The following is a 21,628-nucleotide window of genomic DNA, read 5'->3' on the forward strand; positions in this document are numbered from 1 at the left end:
CGTTCTTCAGTATTTGACACCCGTGTCAGTAGATATACGGACACCGTTTTAACCAGGCCACAGCTTCTGCCGCTCCAGAATCACTTGAGATCGATATTATCATTATTAAAATAATAGCTAATACTGGCACAGTTCTTTAATGAGTCTAGTGTCCGGCTCCATGGCTAAATGGTTAGCGTGATGGCTTTTGGTCACAGGGGTCTCGGGTTCGATTCCCGGCAGGGTCGGGAATTTTAACCATCATTGGTTAATTTCGCTGGCACGGGGGCCGGGTGTATGTGTCGTCTTCATTATCATTTTATCCTCACCACGACGCGCAGGTCGCCTACGGGGGTTAAATCAAAAGACCTGCATCTGGCGAGCCGAACTTGTCCTCGGACACTCCCGGCACTAAAATCCATACGCCATTTCATTTTTCAATGAGTCTAGTCGTGAGCCAAGATGCACTGAAGTCTGTATATAGGCCTAACCTGATAATGTATTACATCAAATAAATGGATTGCAATAAATGAATGCTCTCTTCCCTGTTTCAGGAGATCCGGAACTAGTGGGTGAGAGTATTCTGCTATAATGTACGTCGCTAGTTTATATTAATGCATCACTCCTTGCAGTTGTAGAAATGGAATATTCAAAGAATGAATATTGAATGAATGTATGATTTTTAAGTCTAATCTCGGAGATATTTCTTAAACGGCTGCGTGGTAATGCCACTTGGTCTCTTTTTATACATTTTCTTCTTATACGAAGTTTGATGATTGCATGTGTTATATAGGCTATGAATGGTTTGTATATTTTTCCCTTCTGTATACGATTTTGTTTTTGCATTAATTTCTTAGTTCGTCCGCCTCTGTGGTGTAGTGGTTAGCGTGATTAGCTGCCACCCCCGGAGGCCCGGGTTCGATTCCCGGCTCTGCCACGAAATTTGAAAAGTGGTACGAGGGCTGGAACGGGGTCCACTCAGCCTCGGGAGGTCAACTGAGTAGAGGTGGGTTCGATTCCCACCTCAGCCATCCTGGAAGTGGTTTTCCGTGGTTTCCCACTTCTCCTCCAGGCGAATGCCGGGATGGTACCTCACTTAAGGCCACGGCCGCTTCCTTCCCTCTTCCTTGCCTATCCCTTCCAATCTTCCCATCCCTCCACAAGGCCCCTGTTCAGCATAGCAGGTGAGGCCGCCTGGGCGAGGTTCTGGTCATACTCCCCAGTTGTATCCCCCTACCAAGAGTCTGAAGCTCCAGGACACTGCCCTTGAGGCGGTAGAGGTGGGATCCCTCGCTAAGTCCGAGGGAAAAACCGAACCTGGAGGGTAAACCGATGATGATGATGATGATTAATTTCTTAATCTACGATGTCCCTAGTTAAAAATGATCTGTCGAATAAAGAACACAATTGCGGATTAATAGACACTTAAAGGTTAAGATTGTAATTTATGGAATCCCACTCGATGATTCCTGGAAGGGGCCTTGTGTTGTGTTTGAACATATTTTGGATATCGTCACTTTCCCAATCTGTTAATCATAAACGGCCATTGAGTTCCTGATAAAAATCCTGCTCTCACCACTCAACACTGAAGAACGCTGTTCGATTTCCCAAGTAGCCATGTCGTGAAATCACTGGAGACGTACATATATAACGATGCTGTGGCTTTAAAGGCAGTCTGATGAAGACAAGGGTAACTATAGTTCTACAACTAACGAACGATTCTGTGCTGTGAGTCTGGTGCTCCGTTGGCTCTGGATGCAGTCCATGTGATGTGCCATAGGAATTATTACGTTGTGTTAGTCTTAACCACAGTCTGTACAAAATAAGTGGTCGTCCAGAATATGGTCTAAGTGTCTGGGAATAATTGATTGACTTCTTGGCAGTAGTGAAGTACATCTGGTGCGACATACCCAACACTCCGCGATAAAACCATCCAGCTTCAACAGACTCGTCCCTAAGACAATCTGTACCTATATAGATTACCTTCGTCACCAATTGTGAAACAATATCGTCACTTTGACATTCTATATGTGTGTACTGGGACCTTTTCCATCAACCCCCATAGCCCATGGGACTATTTGACGGCGAAAATTGCCCCGAATGGGTCATGATCACATGGGACCACGCGCCACAGAGATTTATATTCAAGGGACCCTTTTCGTCTAGAGACAAATGTCATCTCATCTGGATTCCCAAATATAATCCAAACCGATGAGCACGACAGTGCGAGGGTCTACCGCACCTCCTCCGTTCTGAGATATCAGCACCGTCCACCAAGGGCCGTAGTGTGACCGCGGCTAGAAATAACTAACTTAAAATGTAACATACAGGCTTAAATGAACGGAGGAAAACTAGGATGTATTTTCTTGCAAATGATAAGCATAAAACTTTTAAAGGAATTTAATTACTCTTGTTAAAATCGCATAAACATGTGGATGAAGAATCCTGGATAATTAGGAATATATTTAACCGTGGCAAATCATTTTGATTAAATAAAGTCTTGGAGATCCATCTTCCGTTGTAAATCTTAAAGAGGATTGATTACATTTTGCACAGGTATTGCGTTGGCTTTCGATTTTATCTACCCTTATAGTTATTACTTGACGTTAAGTACATGATTCCTAATCCAAGTACAATAATTTGAAAATCACATCGTTTATTACACCATTAAATATTTTGCAAATGCGAAGGTATTCCTCATGATTTTCCATTTCTGTTTGAAAAAAAACCACTTTAATTAATCTGGAATTAATCTCAGAGTTATCACCTAATTAAAATCTAAGCCCATCAGATCACAAACAAATGTGAGGGAAAGAAATCTAATAACACTACCCGTCCGATTATGACACAACAATCTATTAGCAAAATGACGGGTCTGGGAGTGAACCCTCATCTCCTCAAACACGAAGACCGACAGCACTATAACAGGAGGGACAGAACCCTCCTCGCACCAATTACCACAGCAAAAGAAACTCACGAAATCATATTCAAAATAGACACAATATTGACACACTAAATACACTTAAATCCATAAAAACCCTGAAATAAAAGACATATAACACAAAACACTGGCTGTATTCCTGGAGCAAACAAGTTAATGTGTAACAGCAGATCCATCATGTGTCCTGGGACTCGAACTAGTGGCCTCAATTGTACCATTGACATGGTACCCTGAAATTACCTAACTACGTTCTCGATGAGGTCAATAATCCCGAAATATGACATCAATTTATTCGAATCTTTATTGTTACAAACGAGGAAACAATTATAGTGCCTCGTCTAATATGAGCTTTGTGTGAGAACCCAGCATTTATCTCTGACATAGAGAGCTTCGTTCAACACTGCATCCCTTTAAACAGAAACCATGTTCATTGCCGCATCCTCACTGCCATAAATTATCAGGCCGGGGCTCACCTCGAGCCAGGCAGAGATTCTCGTCTTTAACCAAATCTCACAACAAGAAAGCATATTCTCAAGAAATATTTGCGGCTATTTATTTCAATTCGACTGCACCACCATATCATTATCAGTGCTCAAATCAAGTAGTGCTTCCTTTGCACTCTTCAAACATATTATCATATCTCGCCGTCTCATCTCATCTTATCTCATCTCTTATTCACAAAAAGCTCGGGTACACACATGGCTCATAGTCTTGAAGATTTCCCTACGGTTTTCCTCGCACTTGAAAAACATTGCTCAAAATTCGAAGATATTCAAACGTAAGGTAAAGTGACTTTAGATAAATAAAAGCATTTAAACTCAACAAGTTAAAAGAAAGGGACCCTATTTTTATGGAGGTGGATGGTACTTCGAGTCCAGGCACGCCGCATCTTCACACACACAGATGTACAGCCATCACTATCTCTATCCATGCAAACTATACTACAAAGAAATTCAACTTTACAGACAGAGTGCATTTCTATCCCCGCATTTGATACATTTCAACAGGAAATTGTGAGGACCCTGTCATCATGCTATCATAACACGTGAGTCAGTATTTGAACCTGAAGAAATCTACTTCGTTGGGTTAACAACAACATAAACATTTTTCCCTCTATCTAAAGCACTCTCAAAGTTCATTAAACATTGAACTCATGCCCATGCATTAATATGAATAAAGTTAAGGTGCTTGACATTAAATCTGCTTCTCTTGTCTCCATTCCCAACTAAGCTAACATGATTTAAATAACATCCTATTGACCACTCAAAGCTATTCCCTATTTTGAAAATCTAAATTTATCATATTATTCTAATTCTATTCTAATATTATCTGCATATTTACAAAAAAAAATGAAATACCCCGCATTCACAAATATCTCAAATTAATGTACTATACGTCATGTTGCGTTGTCCATTGTTCGAGCCTGGAGAGGCCCCTGGCGTTGTTTACTCCATGATGATGCTGGTGCAGACCATTGGTTCACATCGTCTTGCGTCCATTCTGGGTGTCTTCATGATCCTTGGTTCGTAAGCACTAGAAACAAACTAAACAACACCACGTTCACTGTCAATCCGTCTTCACTCGTCACAGTAAATTTCGCGTCAATACTAACAATTCTAAAATTGCAATAACCGTTTCACAGATTATGGAATGCTCCTTCACTACATGTGATTTATATATTCACTAGCACAGTTTCGGCATGACCCGTTTATGAAATAGCTAATTCCACCTCTTAATTTATACACGCAAAGTTACTTCACGGCAGACTATGATATGTTCACTACTGCGGTTTATGCGACCCAAAAATTATGGTGGATTCCTGCATTCGAGACCCTTTCACAGTTTCTGCATTTCTGCAGACAAAATTTATCTCGACATTTTGATACGGACACAGTTTACACTTCTAAATTACGGTAATATAATTGTAAATGGAACTTATCCCTTCTCAATTCGCGTGTCTTTCCACACTATCTTAACAGTTCGTTCGCGATCACCACTACGGGCTTCGTCTCTAGTACACGGCACTGTCCAGATGACTGTTTCTATCTCCCGAACCACGGCGCGCTGTCACGTCACGATCTTGTGGCATGAATTGACGACACAGTCACGACAGTTTTGACATGCCACCTTTTCTTAATATAATTTAGGTGACGTTCTATAAAATAATTATCTAAAATCACACTCTCATGTTGGCACCACTGTGATCCGGCATTTGTTCTTGGGGCTGAATTATCCAGATATACTTTCCTTTCTTGTCCTTTCTTGGCTTACGCTCTCACTTTGGGGGTTTCTCAAACCATGAAACTTTTGACTTCGGCGCCACCCAATCGGGTATGTTGCGCAATATGATGCAACCTCTCTTCCATACATACAGACGTAGAAGCTCGAAACATGTCTTCTTCCCATAAATTAATTTCAAAATATATATCCACATTATTGATACGGTCACAGTATTAATATATTATTACTCTTGTGACAGACCATCAGTGGCGGCCGGTCAGTACGTGCTACCGGGCTCCAGCACGTAGCTTGAAACTGTAAGGAATATTATTTATGTACACTACAATTATCCTGGTGCCTTTTCGTTGTTTTGAGTACGATATGAATTTGTGTTTTGTGAAAATCAGGACGAGATCTGTCGAACACCTAGCGCCGTTCTCCCGGGGAACAAGGCTCGTGCTCATGTGAAGTGAGCCCTTGCCTGTAGCCTGAAGGAAGCAATACGCAGGCGCAGCCAAGCTTGCAACACTCCCCCTAGCCGGCGGAGTATACCGTAAACCGGGATCAACTTTCACTGATCCCGTTTATAGTTACTTCCTCTCCCGCAAGGGGGTAGAATTACTCGATGTCTCCTGCTACCCTTATGTTCACGGCCGACTTGATGCGTCGCTCTAGCTAGCTCCTTGGAGCGCAGCGAGGGATCCAGTCGGCCGTACTTATGTTGAACGTGGTAAGCGAATCTGCCACTAGAGAGTAGCATCGTCTGGGCTCGAAAGTAAAGCGTAAGTGGAGGCAATCTATCTCACACATGCTTATTAAAATATCCATCTTCCTTTTGTGTCAAAAATAAGGAATTCGTAGGTGAGTCGAAGAATCTTTGACTGACCCTAAATGTTATCCCGCATTACAATGCAATTTACTCTGGTGAAATGAAATAGCGTATGGCTTTTAGTGCCGGAAGTATCCGAGGACATGTTCGACTCGCCAGATGCAGATCTTTTGATTTGATGCCCGTAGGCGACCTGCGAGTAGTGATGAGGATGAAATGATGATGAAGACAACACGTACACCCAATGATGGTTAAAATTCCAGACCCTGCCGGGAATCGAACCCGGGATCCCTGTGACCAAAGGCCAGTGCGCTAACCATTTAGCCATGGAGCCGGACATTTACTCTGGTAATAGGGGAGGCCTCAATGAATCAGTTGGCAGCTCTTTCAGTTGCTTTGTGCGGTTTTGATTCCTGATATATGAATACAGCTTTTTCCATTTTCCTTTGTGGTCATTACCCTCTTGAAGTATGCCATTCATATAATTCTCTTTTGCTTCCCTTTTCACTCTATTCAGTTCCGTCATTAGCTGTTTTCTCGCGGTTATATTACTGGTGCGTGTTTTTTCTGTCATTGTGTTAGTGCTAAAGTTTATACGAAGATTTATCAAATTATTTATCCACTGCAGTGTATATAAAGTGAAATTAAATTAGTGTTCGTGGGGATATATATTCCCACGATTCTATTTGCACTGATGTAAGTAGCGCCATTAGGTTAGTAAAAACAATATTTCTCCAATGAATTATTTATCTCGTAGACAGTTGTCGAAGAATTCATCTGCTTCCAAATTAATGTTGTTTTTGTTTGTTCTGAGTTATAAATTGTCATAAAAGTTGTATTATTATTATTATTATTATTATTATTATTATTATTATTATTATTATTATTATTATTATTATTACCAAGTTTGAAGTATGCGTTGTTCATCATGGCAACATGCATATTTAAAACAGCGTATTTAGCTTGTTTTTTGTAGCACGTAGGACGATTTTTTCACGAGCCGCCACTGCAGACCATATAACACACTCGTCACTTTGACACCTGTATATGTGAACTAATTTGTTACTCTCGTCACAGGCTATGGATCAGCCTTGCTGGTACAACACTCTGTATACCTTGGCACATGTATTAGTAAGATGTTGCTCTCGCCGCAGGCCATGCAGCAGTCATTGCGTTATGACACTCTACATTCATGTATTAATTGCTCTTACTCTTGCCATAAAATACGTATTAATGTGTTGTTACTCTCGCCAAAGTCCGTGGAACACTGATATACGTCGTAACTGTGTATTAATTTGTTGTTTCTCTCGCCACATGCCAGGTAGCAATCTCTTCACTTTCACACCCATACAAATAGTATTAATTTGTTGTTTCTCTCGCCACATGCCAGGTAGCAATCTCTTCACTTTCACACCCATACAAATAGTATTAATATGTTGTTTCTCTCGCCACATGCCAGGTAGCAATCTCTTCACTTTCACACCCATACAAATAGTATTAATTTGTTGTTTCTCTCGCCACATGCCAGGTAGCAATCTCTTCACTTTCACACCCATACACATAATATTAATATGTTGTTACTCTCGCCACACGCCAAGCAGCAGTCCGTCACTTGGACACCCTGTATACATGTTCCCACTCTTGCTGTAATGTTGAAAACATTTCATAGCAGGCAAAGTAGAGGTCCCCATTATACGAAGAACATAAAATTAAGCAATTTTCTAAATTGTGCCGGAAGTTGAAGGGCTAGAAGGCCCGGAAAGTTTTCAAATTGTGAGTCTTGGATAGCTCTATCAAACTAAAATAAATTTCGAACATAACTTCCGGCCTAAATGCAGTTCCGGAAAAACAGCCTAAAATCGCTTGTTTCTTTACCCGTTTTCTGTTGTTGTTGTTTTTTTGCCGGTTGCTTTACGTCGCACTGACACAGATAGGTCTTACGGCGACGATGGGACAGGAAAGGGCAAGAAGTGGGAAGGAATCGGCCGTGGCCTTATTTAAGGTACAGCCCAAGCATTTACCTGGTGTGAAAATGGGAAATCACGGAAAACCATCTTCAGGGCTGCCGACAGTGGGGCTCAAACCCACCATCTCCCGAATACCGGATACTGGTCGCAGTTAAGGGACTGCAGCTATCGAAATCGGTCGTTTTCTGTTTGATTCAAATCCTAGCCAAATTTACGTATTTACATAATTATTTCTGTAATGTGTTCCTTGGTTCAATACCCTCAGGTGCTTTTTGATTTTTGAAAAATGCCCACACCGAATGTAGTTATAAGGGCTCAAGTGAAACTCTATTGACTCACATTATCGTTTTGGGGGCGATGACCTTAAATGCTGGGCCCCTTTAAAACAACCAGCAAGCACATAACCGTTCGTAGTGGTAGAAGAAAAAGGCAAACTGCTCATCTAATCGACCGGATAACGATGATTAAGAAAATGATTGTAATTTTTGGGAATTCATTCTCATACTTTATTACATTTTATTTATCTACAATTCCATGACTGAATGGTTAGCGTGTTGGCCTTTGGTCACAGGGGTCCCAGGTTCGATTCCGGGCAGGGTCGGGAATTTTAACCATCAATGGTTAATTTCTCTTGCACGGGGGCTGGGTGTGTGTCGTCTTCACCATCATCTCATCCTCATCATGACGCGCAGGTCGCCTAAGGGTGTCAAATGGAAAGACCTGCACCTGGCGAGCCGAACATATCCTCGGACACCCCCAGCACTAAAAGCCATACGCCATTTCATTTACCTACAATTCGTAGCTCATACCCCTAGGATGTTTCCAACATTGAGTTGCTTGCCTGAAGGGCTAGAACTGTGGATTTTTGGTACTCTCGCCATATGTCATGAAGCAGTCTCGTCGCTGTATCACGCTGTGTACAAGTAGAAGTAAGTTCTTACTCTTGTCATAGGATAAGTACTAATTTACTGTTGTTCTCTCTCCATAGAGCAGCCTCATCACTTTAACACTCTGTATACAACTTGTTGTTTGTACTACTGTTGCCACACGATAAGTACTAATTGTTGTTGCTCTCGCTACAGGCCATGGAGCAGTCTCATCACTTGAACAGGCTGTGTACAACTTGTTGTTTGTACTACTGTTGCCACACGATAAGTACTAATTGTTGTTACTCTCTCCACAGACCATGGAGCAGTCTCATCAATTTAACACCCTGTACACAACTTGTTGTTTGTGCTACTGTTGCTACACGATAAGTACTAATTGTTGTTGCTCTCGCCACAGGCCATGGAGCAGTCTCGCCGCTACGACTCCCTGTCCTCGCAGTGCCGCGCCGTGCTGGGACCTCCCGACTTGGCCCACTTCGTACGCTCACTGCCCCAGACGACTGGTCCTCAGCGACCCGCTCTTCGCCATAACTTCGTACCGCCTCATCCTCCGCCACCGCCCCCAGACGTCACTGACGGCCCGGGGGGAGAGAATGTCTCGAACGTGAGTATAGCAATCCATTCCCTCTAAACCAGCGGTCCTTGAAGTTTCATAACTTGTGGTCCTACGTGTATAGGCTACCTAACTGATCAGTTCTAAGATCTCGTAGAAGGAAAGAACATATAAATAAACCAACGATGAATACAACTTACGAGTATTCGTTTGTTAATATTTAAGATTTTTCTAAAATAAAAAATCCACGACAAAAATGTTAACAAAATAATTTGGAAAATACAAATAGATATACGGACAGATACAAGTGTCCAAGCAGATTTTAGGACGATCAGAGTGAAATATCAATCAATCAATCAATCAATCAATCAATCAATCAATCAATCAATCAATCAATCAAACAATCAATACTGATCTGTATTTAGGGCAGTCGCCCAGGTGGCAGATTCCCTATCTGTTGTTTTCCTAGCCCTTTCTTAAATGATTTCAAAGAAATTGGAAATTTATTGAACATCTCCCTTGGTAACTTATTCCAATCTCTAACTCCATTTCCTATAAATGAATATTTGCCCCAGTTTGTCCTATTGAATTCCAACTTTATCTTCATGTTGTGATCTTTCCTACTTTTATTCCACGCCATTTCTCCGCTGACAGCTCGGATCGTACCACTCAGTCGAGCAGCTCGTCTTCTTTCTCCCAATTCTTCCCAACCCAAACTTTGCAAAATTTTGGTAACACCACTATTTTGTCGGAAATAACCCAGAACAAATCGAGCTGCATTTCTTTGGATTTTTTCCAGCTCTTGAATCAGGTAATCCTGGTGAGGGTCCCATGCACTGGAACCATACTCTAGTTGCGGTCTTACCAGATACTTATATGCCCTGTCCTTTACATCCTTACTACAACCCCTAAACACCCTCATAACCATGTGCAGAGATCTGTACCCTTTATTTACAATCCCTTTTATGTGGTTACCCTAATGAAGATCGTTCCTTATATTAACACCTAGATACTTACAATGATCCCCAAAAGGAACTTTCACCCCATCAACACAGTAATTAAAACTGAGAGGACTTTTCCTATTTATGAAACTCACAACCTGACTTTTAACACCGTTTATCATCATACCATTGCCCACTGTCCATCTCACAACATTACCGAGGTCACGTTGCACCCGCTCACAATCTTGTAACTTATTTATTGCTCTATACAGAATAATATCATCCGCAAATAGCCTTACCTCTGATTCTACTCCTTTACTCATGTGTATGTTCAGTCGTCAGCTCTAAGTCTGGTTGGATCCTCAACAGCTCCGTCATCAGCTGTCATAGATGGCCTAGGCGTCACTGAAGAGGCGTACTAGGGAAATGATGAGTGATGTAGTTTCCCGTTGCTTTCCTCACCGAGCCAGAAGTTGCTATTACATATCAGTCTGCCAAGCCCACTGAAATGCATGCATCAACCGACCCTATGAGCAACATTTTCACACCATTCATAACAGGGACTGGCTGCATAAGGAATGGCATTACTAACATCGCTCATACCTCAGTCACTTTCATATTGTCAAAGACAAGGATAAGACAGAGACAGGTCAATGAAAGTAACAAAATTGCTCTAGCCTATATCAGAAGACACAGTGCACTGTAAACACTAGGTCCTGCTAGTAAAGGCATCCTTTACTCATATCATTCATATACTATATAAGAAAATATAAAGGTCCAATAATACTCCCTTGAGGTATTCCCCTCTTAATTATTACAGGGTCAGATAAAGCTTCGCCTACTTTAATTCTCTGAGATCTATTTTCTAGAAATATAGCAACCCATTCAGTCACTCTTTTGTCTAGTCCTATGGCACTCATTTTTGCCAGTAGTCTCCCATGATCCACCTTATCAAATGCTTTAGACAGGTCATTCGCGATACAGTCCATTTGACCTCCTGAATCCAAGATAACTGCTACATCTAGCTGGAATCCTACAAGTTGAGCTTCAGTGGAATAACCTTTCCTAAAACCGAACTGCCTTCTATCGAACCACTTATTAATTTCGCAAACATGTCTAATATAATCAGAAAGAATGCCTTCCCAAAGCTTACATGCAATGCATGTCAAACTTACTGGCCTTGAATTTACAGCTTTAAGTCTATCACCCTCTCCTTTATACACAGGGGCTACTATAGCAACTCTCCATTCATCTGGTATAGCTCCTTCAACCAAACAATAATCAACATGGTACTATATCCCGACCCATTGTCTTTAGTATATCCCCAGAAAACTTATCAATTCCAGCTGCTTTTCTAGTTTTCAACTTTTGTATCTATTTCTCGTAAATGGATTGTTGGTACCAAAGTTTAAATGTTTTATTACGAAATGGTGTTGATAAACTTGGAAGAATATTGGGAATTTTAAAAGATCAGTCCTTCGAACTCAAAATAATATAAAAGAAAGTTGATTGCGACACTCTGTTGTTTACCCACCACGGAATAACGCAAAATTTGTTGTAGAAAAGGAGTTCAAATAAGTAGGTTGCAAGTATTTGTTGCTCTCAGAGAAAGAAAATTATTGTAGCCAAGGAAAGTTGAGTGAGAGAAGGGAAGTTAGTGAACAATTTTAGGTTACCATCCTTCACGTTTTCGATAATATTAAGTAGAAAGGTCACACTGCATTTTCGTAAGTGCCTTATATACCTTTACTATCATAAAACAAAGGGCAGTAAATATCATTTTCTATCTATTTTTCATTCTAACTTGATAACGCAAACCTTAATTAAATCGAATTCGTTTTCTAAGTTCCCTCAAATTTCGAATTATCGAGTATCAAATTTACGTCATTTTTAATCTAATAACGTTCTTGTTTCAGTTAATATGTGTTACATTTTCTCCTTTACTTTATTTTTGCAATTTGATTTACGTCGCAACGACACAGATAAATCTTACGACGACGGTGGAATATAAAGGGCTAGGAGCGGGAAGGAAGCGACCATGGCCATAAATAGGGTACAGCTTGATATGAAAATGGGAAACCACAGAAAACCTTCTTCTGGGCTGCTGAGAGTGGGGCTCGAACCCACTATCTACCGAATGCAAGCTGACAGCTACGTGACCCAAACCGCGCAGCCACTTGCTCAATAAATATTGTTCTACCAACTGAATTGTTTTCCACACATTCTCACTGTTAATAAGTCGACACTCAGACAATCGACATTCCCCAGTATTTGCTTATCTCTTCGTTCCTTTTTGTTATTGTTGTTGTTGTTGTTGTTGGTATCATTGGTATTTTGTACCGCATGTACTGGGAGGTCCACCTGTGTGGTATAGTGGTTAGTTTGATTAGCTGCCACCCCCGGAGGCCCGGGTTTGATTCCCGGCTCTGCCACGAAATTTAGAAAGTGGTACGAGGGGTCCATTCAGCCTCGGGAGGTCAACTGAGTAGAGGTGGGTTCGATTCCCACCTCAGCCATCCTGGAAGTGGTTTTCCGTGGTTTCCCACTTTTCCTTCAGGAAAATGCCGGGATGGTACCTAACTTAAAGCCACGGCCGCTTCCTTCCCTCTTCCTTGTCTATCCCTTCCGATCTTCCCCATCCCTCCGCAAGGCCCCTGGTCAGCATAGCAGGTGAGGCCACCTGGGCGAGGTACTGGTCATCCTCCACAGTTGTATCCCCCGACCCAATGTCTCACGCTCCAGGACACTGCCCTTGAGGCGGTAGAGGTGGGATTCCTCGCTGAGTCCGAGGGAAAAACCGACCCTGGAGGGTAAACAGATAAAGAAGAAGAAAAAGAAGATGCACTGGGAGAAATATTAATGAAGATTGTGTTCAGCTTAAAAGCCAGCAAGCACTACCAAGCTATCGCGTGACCTGTGCTGTGGTCGTTCATCTCTCCCAGAGCAGAGCAGTGTGCAGACCGGCAGAGGCGCGGGGGAGATTGAGTGTACAAAGTGCCACAGAACAAATAGAAAAATGTCGTCAGTGAAGAAACAATGTTAGAATGCTCTTCCTATCCATTATTTTCTTTAAGACTGATCACGCTTCCCGCCTAGGGAAGGAGTGGTGTCGGAACGCACCGTAACGGAGTCTGAAACCTAATTCCTTTTAAATTTATCGAAGTTGTTTTGTTTCAAAAAATGCTAATAATATATTTTTAATTTTCCTCATTACTTCATAGACTAATAGTGTAGAACTTTAGTATCTAATCAATACTTTCTTTCTTTCTTTCTTAATTTGTTTACCATGAAGGGTTTGTTTTTCCCTCGGAAGGTAAAGTTGGAATTCAAGAGGACAAACTGGGGCAAATATTCATTTATAGGAAGGGGAGTTAGGGATTGGAATAACTTACCAAGGGAGATGTTCAATAAATTTCCATTTTCTTTGAAATCATTTAGGAAAAGGCTAGGGAAGCAACAGATAGGAAATCTGCCACCTGGGCGACTGCCCTAAATGCAGATCAGTATTGATTGATTGATTGATTGATTAGCGAGGTATCCCATCGCTACTGCCTCACGGGCAGTGTCCTGGAGCGTGATACTTTGGGTCGGGGGATATAACTGGGCAAGAGGACCAGTACCTCGCCGAGGCGGCCTACCCTGCTATGCTGAACAGCGGGGGAAGATTGGAAGGGATAGACAAGGAAGCGGCCGTAGCCTTAAGTTAGGCACCATCCCGGCATTTTCTTGGAGATGAAGTGAGATATTGAATATCACTTCAGTCTTCCAAGTGTGGCAGAACTTTATTTAAATTAACGGAAACAATTACCGTTTTCAGTAGTACTGTACTGTTAGTCCGGTTCCTTGGCTGAATGGTCAACGTACTCGCCTTCGGTTCAGAGGGCCCCACGTCCGGTTCCCGACCTGATCGGAGATTTTAACCTTAAATGATTAATTCCCCTAGCTCGGGGACAGGGTATTTGTAATGTCCCCAATATCCGTGTAACTGACACATCACATACAACACTATCCTCCACTACAGCAACACGCAGTTTCCTATATACGTCAGCTGCCTCCCGCCCTCCACCGATGTTCTGTTGCACCAGGCTAGTGGAGTAGTAGCCACACGAAAGTTTTACATTAGTACGAGGTATCGTTTGTTTCTTTCTTTCCCTTTATTGTATACCTTGGTCCCGCTTGGGTCGGTTTTTGCTTCTGGAAGTCTGCAATGTTTGTCTGTCAGGTTTATAGAACTTTAAGTTTAATTAACAGCGAATGTAAGCTCACCGGACAAAAAATGAGTCACCCTAGTGCATACGCACAGATGGATCGTTAAGCCTGAACAGATGGCGCAGCGAACGAGTCCCGTGCTCAACTGCACGCGCACTGCCTCTACGTGAGCATAAAGCAGTAGCGATCAGTGAGACATTGATGTTTCAAGCGGACAGTGTACACGGCTAGATGTAAGGATGTAACAGAGTAGCAAAAAGGGGCAATCGTGTTTGGCCGTGCCCATGGCCATACGGTGCGTGAATTTGCTGGATTTGTTGGAGTTTTGCAGCGGACTCTTCAACGTGTCTACAAGCAGTGGTGTACCACACGTGGCCAAGAAACACGACGTCAGAATTGTGGTCGGTAAAGACTCCTGACGTAGAGGGACCTGAGATGCTTTTCACGACTTGATAATCAAAATCGCTTCCAAACCCGACAGGAATTGCTGCAGTCAGTGAGTGAAGGTCCATCCCAACCTGTTAGCGAGAGAACATTGCGACGGGAACTGCATGCAATGAACATTTGGAGTCGGTCACCGCGCAAAAGGCCATTCCTCACACACGCACATAAAGTTGTGCGAGTTCAATGGGCTAGAAATCATGGAACGTGGACAGTAGCTGACTGGCGGAACGTAATGTGGTCTAGCGAATCACGTTTTTTTGCCAGTATTCCAATGACGCCCATCGTCGAGGGCACCGAAGGCCAAATGAAGCATTTCATCCTGAATGTGTTCAGGGTCAGGTTCAAGCCGGAGATGGGTCTGTGATGTTTTGGGGGTGTTTATCTTACCATGCATTGGGCCCGTTCACTCAGGTGATCACTAACATGAACCAGCATGTTTATTTAAATTCTGAATGATCAGGTGTTGCCTTTCAATCGACACCTGCGTGATTGGTATGCTATTGATAATCCAATTTTTAAAGATCACAACATCAGAGTTCGTCGGGCTGGACGCGTATTATGAACAATATCGGATCTTATTACATCTCGATTGGCCTGCAAAATCACCTGACGTGAACTCCATTGAATATCTGTGGGTCATGTCGGAACAGCGAGCAAAGCACCGACAACAGCATCCCCGCAATTTGGTGGAACTGCACGATCAAATCCTCATCGAGTGGCTTAATCTGGATGCGACATACCTGCACAACCTTGTGGACCCATTTCGTAACCGAATCCAGGCGGTTATCTATTCTAGAGGCGGAGTTGCACGCCATTAAATGATGCATGTAATGATTTCTCCAGGGGTGACTAATTTTTTGTCCGGTGAGCTTATATTTTACGTAGATGAAGTGGAGGTTATTCAGTTATTTTAACACATGGACAGACTGTGAGGAATCTGGAGAGTCTACCTAACTAGAAGGGCTGGGCGTGTTCTAAAACAATGGGTGCTGCGTCAGCATTCCCCACGAGGTCATTGACTCCTAGTAGTGTGACTCAAGGTCATTGACTCCTAGTATAGTAGTAGTGCAATGCCGATTCACGGATTTTGCATAAGAGAGCAAGCCTAACCTCACAGACGCCACCTTGGAGGGGCCTAACCTCACCTATACGGCCAGTTTCCCCTCCTGGCACGGATTTTGCATAAGAGAGCAAGCCTATCTTCACAGTCGCCATCTTGCAGTGGCCTAACCTTACTTTTACGGGCAGATGCCCTTCTCGGCGGCAGCAGTCGCCATCATGGAGAGGCCTAACCTCAAAGGGCCTAGTTTTACGGGTATATGCCATTCCCGACGGCAACAGTCGCCATATTGGAGGGGCTTAACCTCACTTTTACAGCTAGATGCCCTTCCCGACGCCATCTTGAGTAGTAGGGCAATGGGGATTCTCGCGACGCCATCTTGATTAGTAGAGCAATGTGGATTCCACAATGACCTCGTGGGAAAATGCTGACGCAGCACCCATTGTTTTTGAACACGCCCATGGAGGGACCTAACATCACTTTTACGGTTAGATATCCTTCCCAACGCCATCTTGTGTAGTAGGCATTGGAGATTCGCGTATTTTGCCGACGCCATCTTGAATAGTAGTAGGGCAATGGGTGATTCACTTAAGAGCATGCCTAACCTCATGGATGGGCTTAAATACACAGAGCCTAGTTTTACCGTCAGATGCCCTTCCCGGCGCCATTTTGGAATGGCCTGACTACACAGAGCTCAGTTTTACGGTCATATAATCTTCCCTTCGCCATTTTGACTCTCCCACCAGAGGAGGCACATATGGCCTAACCTAGTTTTACGGCCAGATGTCCTTCCCGACGTCATCTTGGGGAGGCCTAACTAAACAGGGTGCAGTTTTACGGTCAGATGCCCTTCTCGTTGCAATTTTGGAGGGACCTAACTACATAGGGCTCAGTTTCACAGTCAGATACGCTTCCCGTCGCCATTTTGGAGGGCCTATCTACACCGTCATCTTGAACCCAGTTTTTTGGCCAGGTGCCCTTCCGTCTCCCTCCTCCTCCTCATCCTCACCTGGCCTAGTCCCCCCTTGGAGTAGTGATAGAGCTGTGTTATGCATGACTAGACTTGTTCGTTATCAACTACACTCTTTAGTAAACAATACATACGCCGTATCAAATTAATTTGCACGTCCGCATACTGTCGCCTTGTGGAGGCACGTAGCTGTTGTCTGAATGCTCTCTTGTCTAACTAAACGAGTGTGTTAAAACAAAATATGAAAATTATTAACATTAATTCGTCAGCACCTGCATTTTCGCATAGTGCCATATAACACACTATCTTATTTTGTTTTCTATCCATATGCGTGAGAAAACTAATCACATATTTGTAAATGATCATCTACCCTATCCGTCTACCCTTGGTCAACTCTCGTGGGTTCAATTCCTAGGTTGGTTATTTCTTCGTGAATCGGTGGACTGGTTCGCGGCCGGGTTCGAATCCCGAGGCAGTTTTATCCTCCATCTAAAGGTTGGCTTATAGACTACACAGCCTTCATGTTTACAAAATTGTGATATAAACTGTTAGTAAGATAGCGTCCTTAGTCTGGATTTTTCACTAGACACATGCTGGGACTGTACTTCTGGCTAGGTTATGGAGCAGTTCCACGCCTCACACCTGTTAAAACAAGAGCACGTAGTCGTGTTTACCTACAAGCGACTTCTCTGCTAGGATAACACTGATATTCTGAATAATTGTAACATTCCTGCTGTACCGATCAAGTAGCTGCGCTGTTTGGGACACGTAGAGAACAGCATGCATTTAGGAGATAGTATGTGGGACTTTTTACGTTTTTCAGAGTAGAGGTAGGGTTCGATTTTCATCTCAGCTATCTGCGAAGTAGATTTTCCGTAGTTTCCCTGCTTCTTCTCGAGGCAAATGCCGGGATAATACCTAACTTATGCATACAGCCACTACCTCTAGAAGCCTGCGTTCTATTCCCGGACACGCATTCATATAATTTAAAACATTTGAAAATATTCCTGCTAGCACAACAGACTATTGTCTTATTTTTCATATGAGTGTTGTCACTTACCATCTAAAAACGAATATTGTTACAAGATTATGAATAAGGATAGCCCTTCATCTTAATTATTAGTGTACCGGGCTGAGTGGCTCAGACGGTTGAGGCTCTGGCCTTCTGGCCCCAACTTGGCAGGTTCGATCCTGGCTCGGTCCGGTGGTATTTGAAGGTGTTCAAATACGTCAGCCTCGTGTACTGCCACGTAAAAGAACTCCTGCGGGACAAATTTCCGGCACCTCGGCGTCTCCGAAAACCGTAAAAGAGTAGTTAGTGGGACGTAAAGCCAATAACATTATTATTATTAGTGTGTGCTTCTACTCCGTACACTATGGAATTAAAAGCAAATGCTGGGGTCTGTACCTTAATTGTAGGTACGGGCCGATTCCTTCTATCTCATTGTAAAAGCTTGCAACCGAGATATAGTGGGTACAATCGATGCGGTTTTTATTTTGATGCTTGCAATGTCGTCGACAGCGTCTACATAAAGGTACATCGATTGACATCTCACGGTGGAGAGGTAGGATGTCCCAAAAAGCATCTACGAAAGGAGCGGCGTACGTAGATAAAAACTCCGGGTGGTAAACACTGAATAAGATGTTTTGGCATCTGATATAACGTTCTATGTTTATACAACATCTTAATAGCCTCACTTACTTGAGTGGGGTAAATAAGATGTAATGTATTAGTTTCGCTCGTAGGTAAACAGCATGCACATTCACAGTTTTGTTTGTTATCAAGACGATGGTCTGTAACCGTGTAGTCTTTTTCTTCTTTCTGTTCCATAGTGTAGGGTTAGAAGCACACACTAATGTTCAGCATAAAGAGCGCAGAGTACAAAGGTTACTTGTAACATGCTATATCTTGCGTAAGAAATATATATTTTAAAGGGAATGTGTTAACACTCGTATTCACGTGACAATCTGTTCTGCTTATAATATCGGTTGCAGTCTGACAACTACTCATCATAACTACCTAAGCGAGCACATTTATACTAAAATATCTATTATGTTTAAATGTGATATTTGTGCTGGGATTTTTTCAAGGCGAGACAATTTTCAGAGGCATAAAGTTGTTAAGCATAACTTCAGAATATTCGCATGCACTCAGTGTACTGCTACATTCAAGAGGCGTGATTATCTCGCACGTCATGTGAATTCTAAACACATTTGCGCAAATAATCTGCCAGTAGAATGGTTAGAAACTCTGTCTGATTGTCGGCAGCGTAATATAAAAAAAGAGTGATCTAAACGATACGACATCGTCTCAACCTACTAGAAGTTATCTTACTAAGCACACACTTCCAGATAAAGAGAAACCAGAAGAGGAGATCCAAGAGGAAGAGGAAGAAGGATAGGAAGAATAACTCAACGTTCCTTTATCGTTAGAGGTTTTTAATTCTACTTTATTTCCTATGCCTACTACACGTTGTTGCTGTGGAAACATCTCAAGAAGAAGAAAAGCAAGATGAAGAAAAAGAAGATGATTTCAGCACTTCTTTGCTGTGAAAGCGTGCTAAGTTTTAACTACAGATAGCATTGCAGAAGCACGTACTACATCAAAAGAAGTTCTACCGCTTCCTACACATCAAATGTCTACACGTAGTCTCAATGTTAAGAACAAGACTCTGTTACCCTATGTAGATGTAAGATACTGTAAAGACACCAACATACTTACAGAACTTTTGCAACTCTTACGAGCTTATCAAGATGCTGGTTGCGCAGAGTATGAACCAAAGATTCTAGAAATAGAGAAACAATTACGTCGTACGTGCATTATTGAATACAATGTATTGTCACCATCTTTTTTCGGAATTCTAAGTTCAGCTCCAATCCCCTGAGGTTGCATTTCGACCTTGCGCACCTATGAATAACGTAGATATATTAAGCGTTACGCCATCTCCCTAGACCCGTGCCCCCATCTTGATCTATCGATTGACACCTTGATATAGGGTGTACCTGCAATTGTTTAAAAGTTAAGATTTTAGCACTTCGATGGCCGATAGCCTTGCCACATTTCAAATTATGTAGGCAGGTTCGAACTTAAGAAATTATTATCGGTAGCCGATAGTGGGGTTCGAATCCACCATCTCCCGAATACAAGCTCATGGCCGCGCCGCTAACCGCATGACAAAAATCTCTCGGTAAAAATCATTCTATACAATTGTTAAATTATTAAATAAAGACTGTGATTATACCGGGAGGAATAGCAAAACATTTCGTATTATAAAAAATATGTGTCAAAAGTAAAGAAACCGAGCTCGATAGCTGCAGTCGCTTAAGTGCGGCGGGTACCTAGTATTTGGGAGATAGTAGGTTCGAACCCCACTGTCGGCAGCCCTGAAGATGGTTTTCCGTGGTTTCCCATTTTCACACCAGGCAAATGCTGGGGCTGTACCTTAATTAAGGCCAGGGTCGCTTCCTTCCTAGTCCTAGCCCTTTCCTGTCGAATCGTCGCCATAAGACATAACTGTGTCGGTGCGACATTAAACCAATAGCAAAAAAAAAGTTAAGAAGAAATAAAACATACATTACATACATACATACATTATGCCTTTCAGCGTTCAGTCTGCAAGCCTCTGCGAATTTACTAAACGTCGCCACAATCCTCGATTTGCAACAAGGGTTGTGGCCTCATTTAGTTCCATACCTCTTATCCTTACATCGTTAGAAACTGAGTCTAACCCTCGTCATCTTGGTCTACTCTACTTCTCTTACCCTCCATAACAGAGTCTATTATTCTTCTAGGTAACCTATCCTCCTCCATTCGCCTCACATGACCCCACCATCGAAGTCGGTTTCTGCGTACAGCTTCATCCATCGAGTTCAATCCTAAATTAGCCTTTATCTCCTCATTCCCAGTACCCTACTGTCATTCTTCCCACCTGTTTGTACCAGAAATCATTCTTGCTATTTTCATGTCTGTTACTTCTAACTTATGAATAAGATATCCCGAGTCCACCTACCTGTCGCTCCCGTAAAGCAAAGTTAGTCTGAAAACAGACCGATGTAATGATAGTTTCGTCTGGGAACTGACTTCCTTCTTACAAAATACTGCTGATCGCAGCTGCGAGGTCACTGCATTAGCTTTACAACAACTTGATTCAATCTCACTTACTATATTACCATCCTGGGAGAACACACAACCTAAATACTTGAAATTATCGACCTGTTCTAGCTTTGTATCACCAATCTGACATTCAGTTCTGTTGAATTTCTTACCTACTGACATTAATTTAGTCTTCGAAAGGCTAATTGGTATATCATACTCATTGCTCCTACTTTCAAGTTGCAAGATATTAGACTGCAGGCTTTCAGCACAATATGCCATTAAGACCAAGTCGTCAGCATAGGGCAGACTGCCTACTACATTTCCACCTAACTGAATCCCTCCATGCCATTTTATACATTTCAGCAGATGATCCATGTAAACTGCGAACAGCAAAGGTGAAAGATTGCAGCCTTGTCTAACCCCTGTAAGTACCCTGAACCAAGAACTCATTCTGCCATCAATTCTTACTGAAGCCCAATTGTCAACATAAATGCCTTAGATTGGTTTTAATAATCTAACTGTCCGGCTCCAT

At 42.4% G+C, this 21,628-nt stretch overlaps 1 protein-coding gene across 8 annotated transcripts in view; it reads left to right on the forward strand.

Moving 5' to 3' along the window:
• LOC136858540 (SH3 and cysteine-rich domain-containing protein 3) overlaps nt 1-21,628 on the forward strand; it is a 325,524-nt gene that overhangs the window by 30,967 nt on the left and 272,929 nt on the right. For all 8 annotated transcript variants that reach the window (XM_067138153.2, XM_068225594.1, XM_068225595.1 and 5 more), the window contains exon 2: nt 9,221-9,427. In XM_067138153.2, the coding sequence (XP_066994254.2) occupies nt 9,224-9,427 (204 nt within the window). In that variant the 5' untranslated portion in view covers nt 9,221-9,223. The remainder of the gene's footprint in view (nt 1-9,220; nt 9,428-21,628) is intronic.

The sequence above is a fragment of the Anabrus simplex genome, chromosome 1 (assembly GCF_040414725.1).
Source record: "Anabrus simplex isolate iqAnaSimp1 chromosome 1, ASM4041472v1, whole genome shotgun sequence".
Lineage (NCBI taxonomy): Eukaryota > Metazoa > Arthropoda > Insecta > Orthoptera > Tettigoniidae > Anabrus > Anabrus simplex.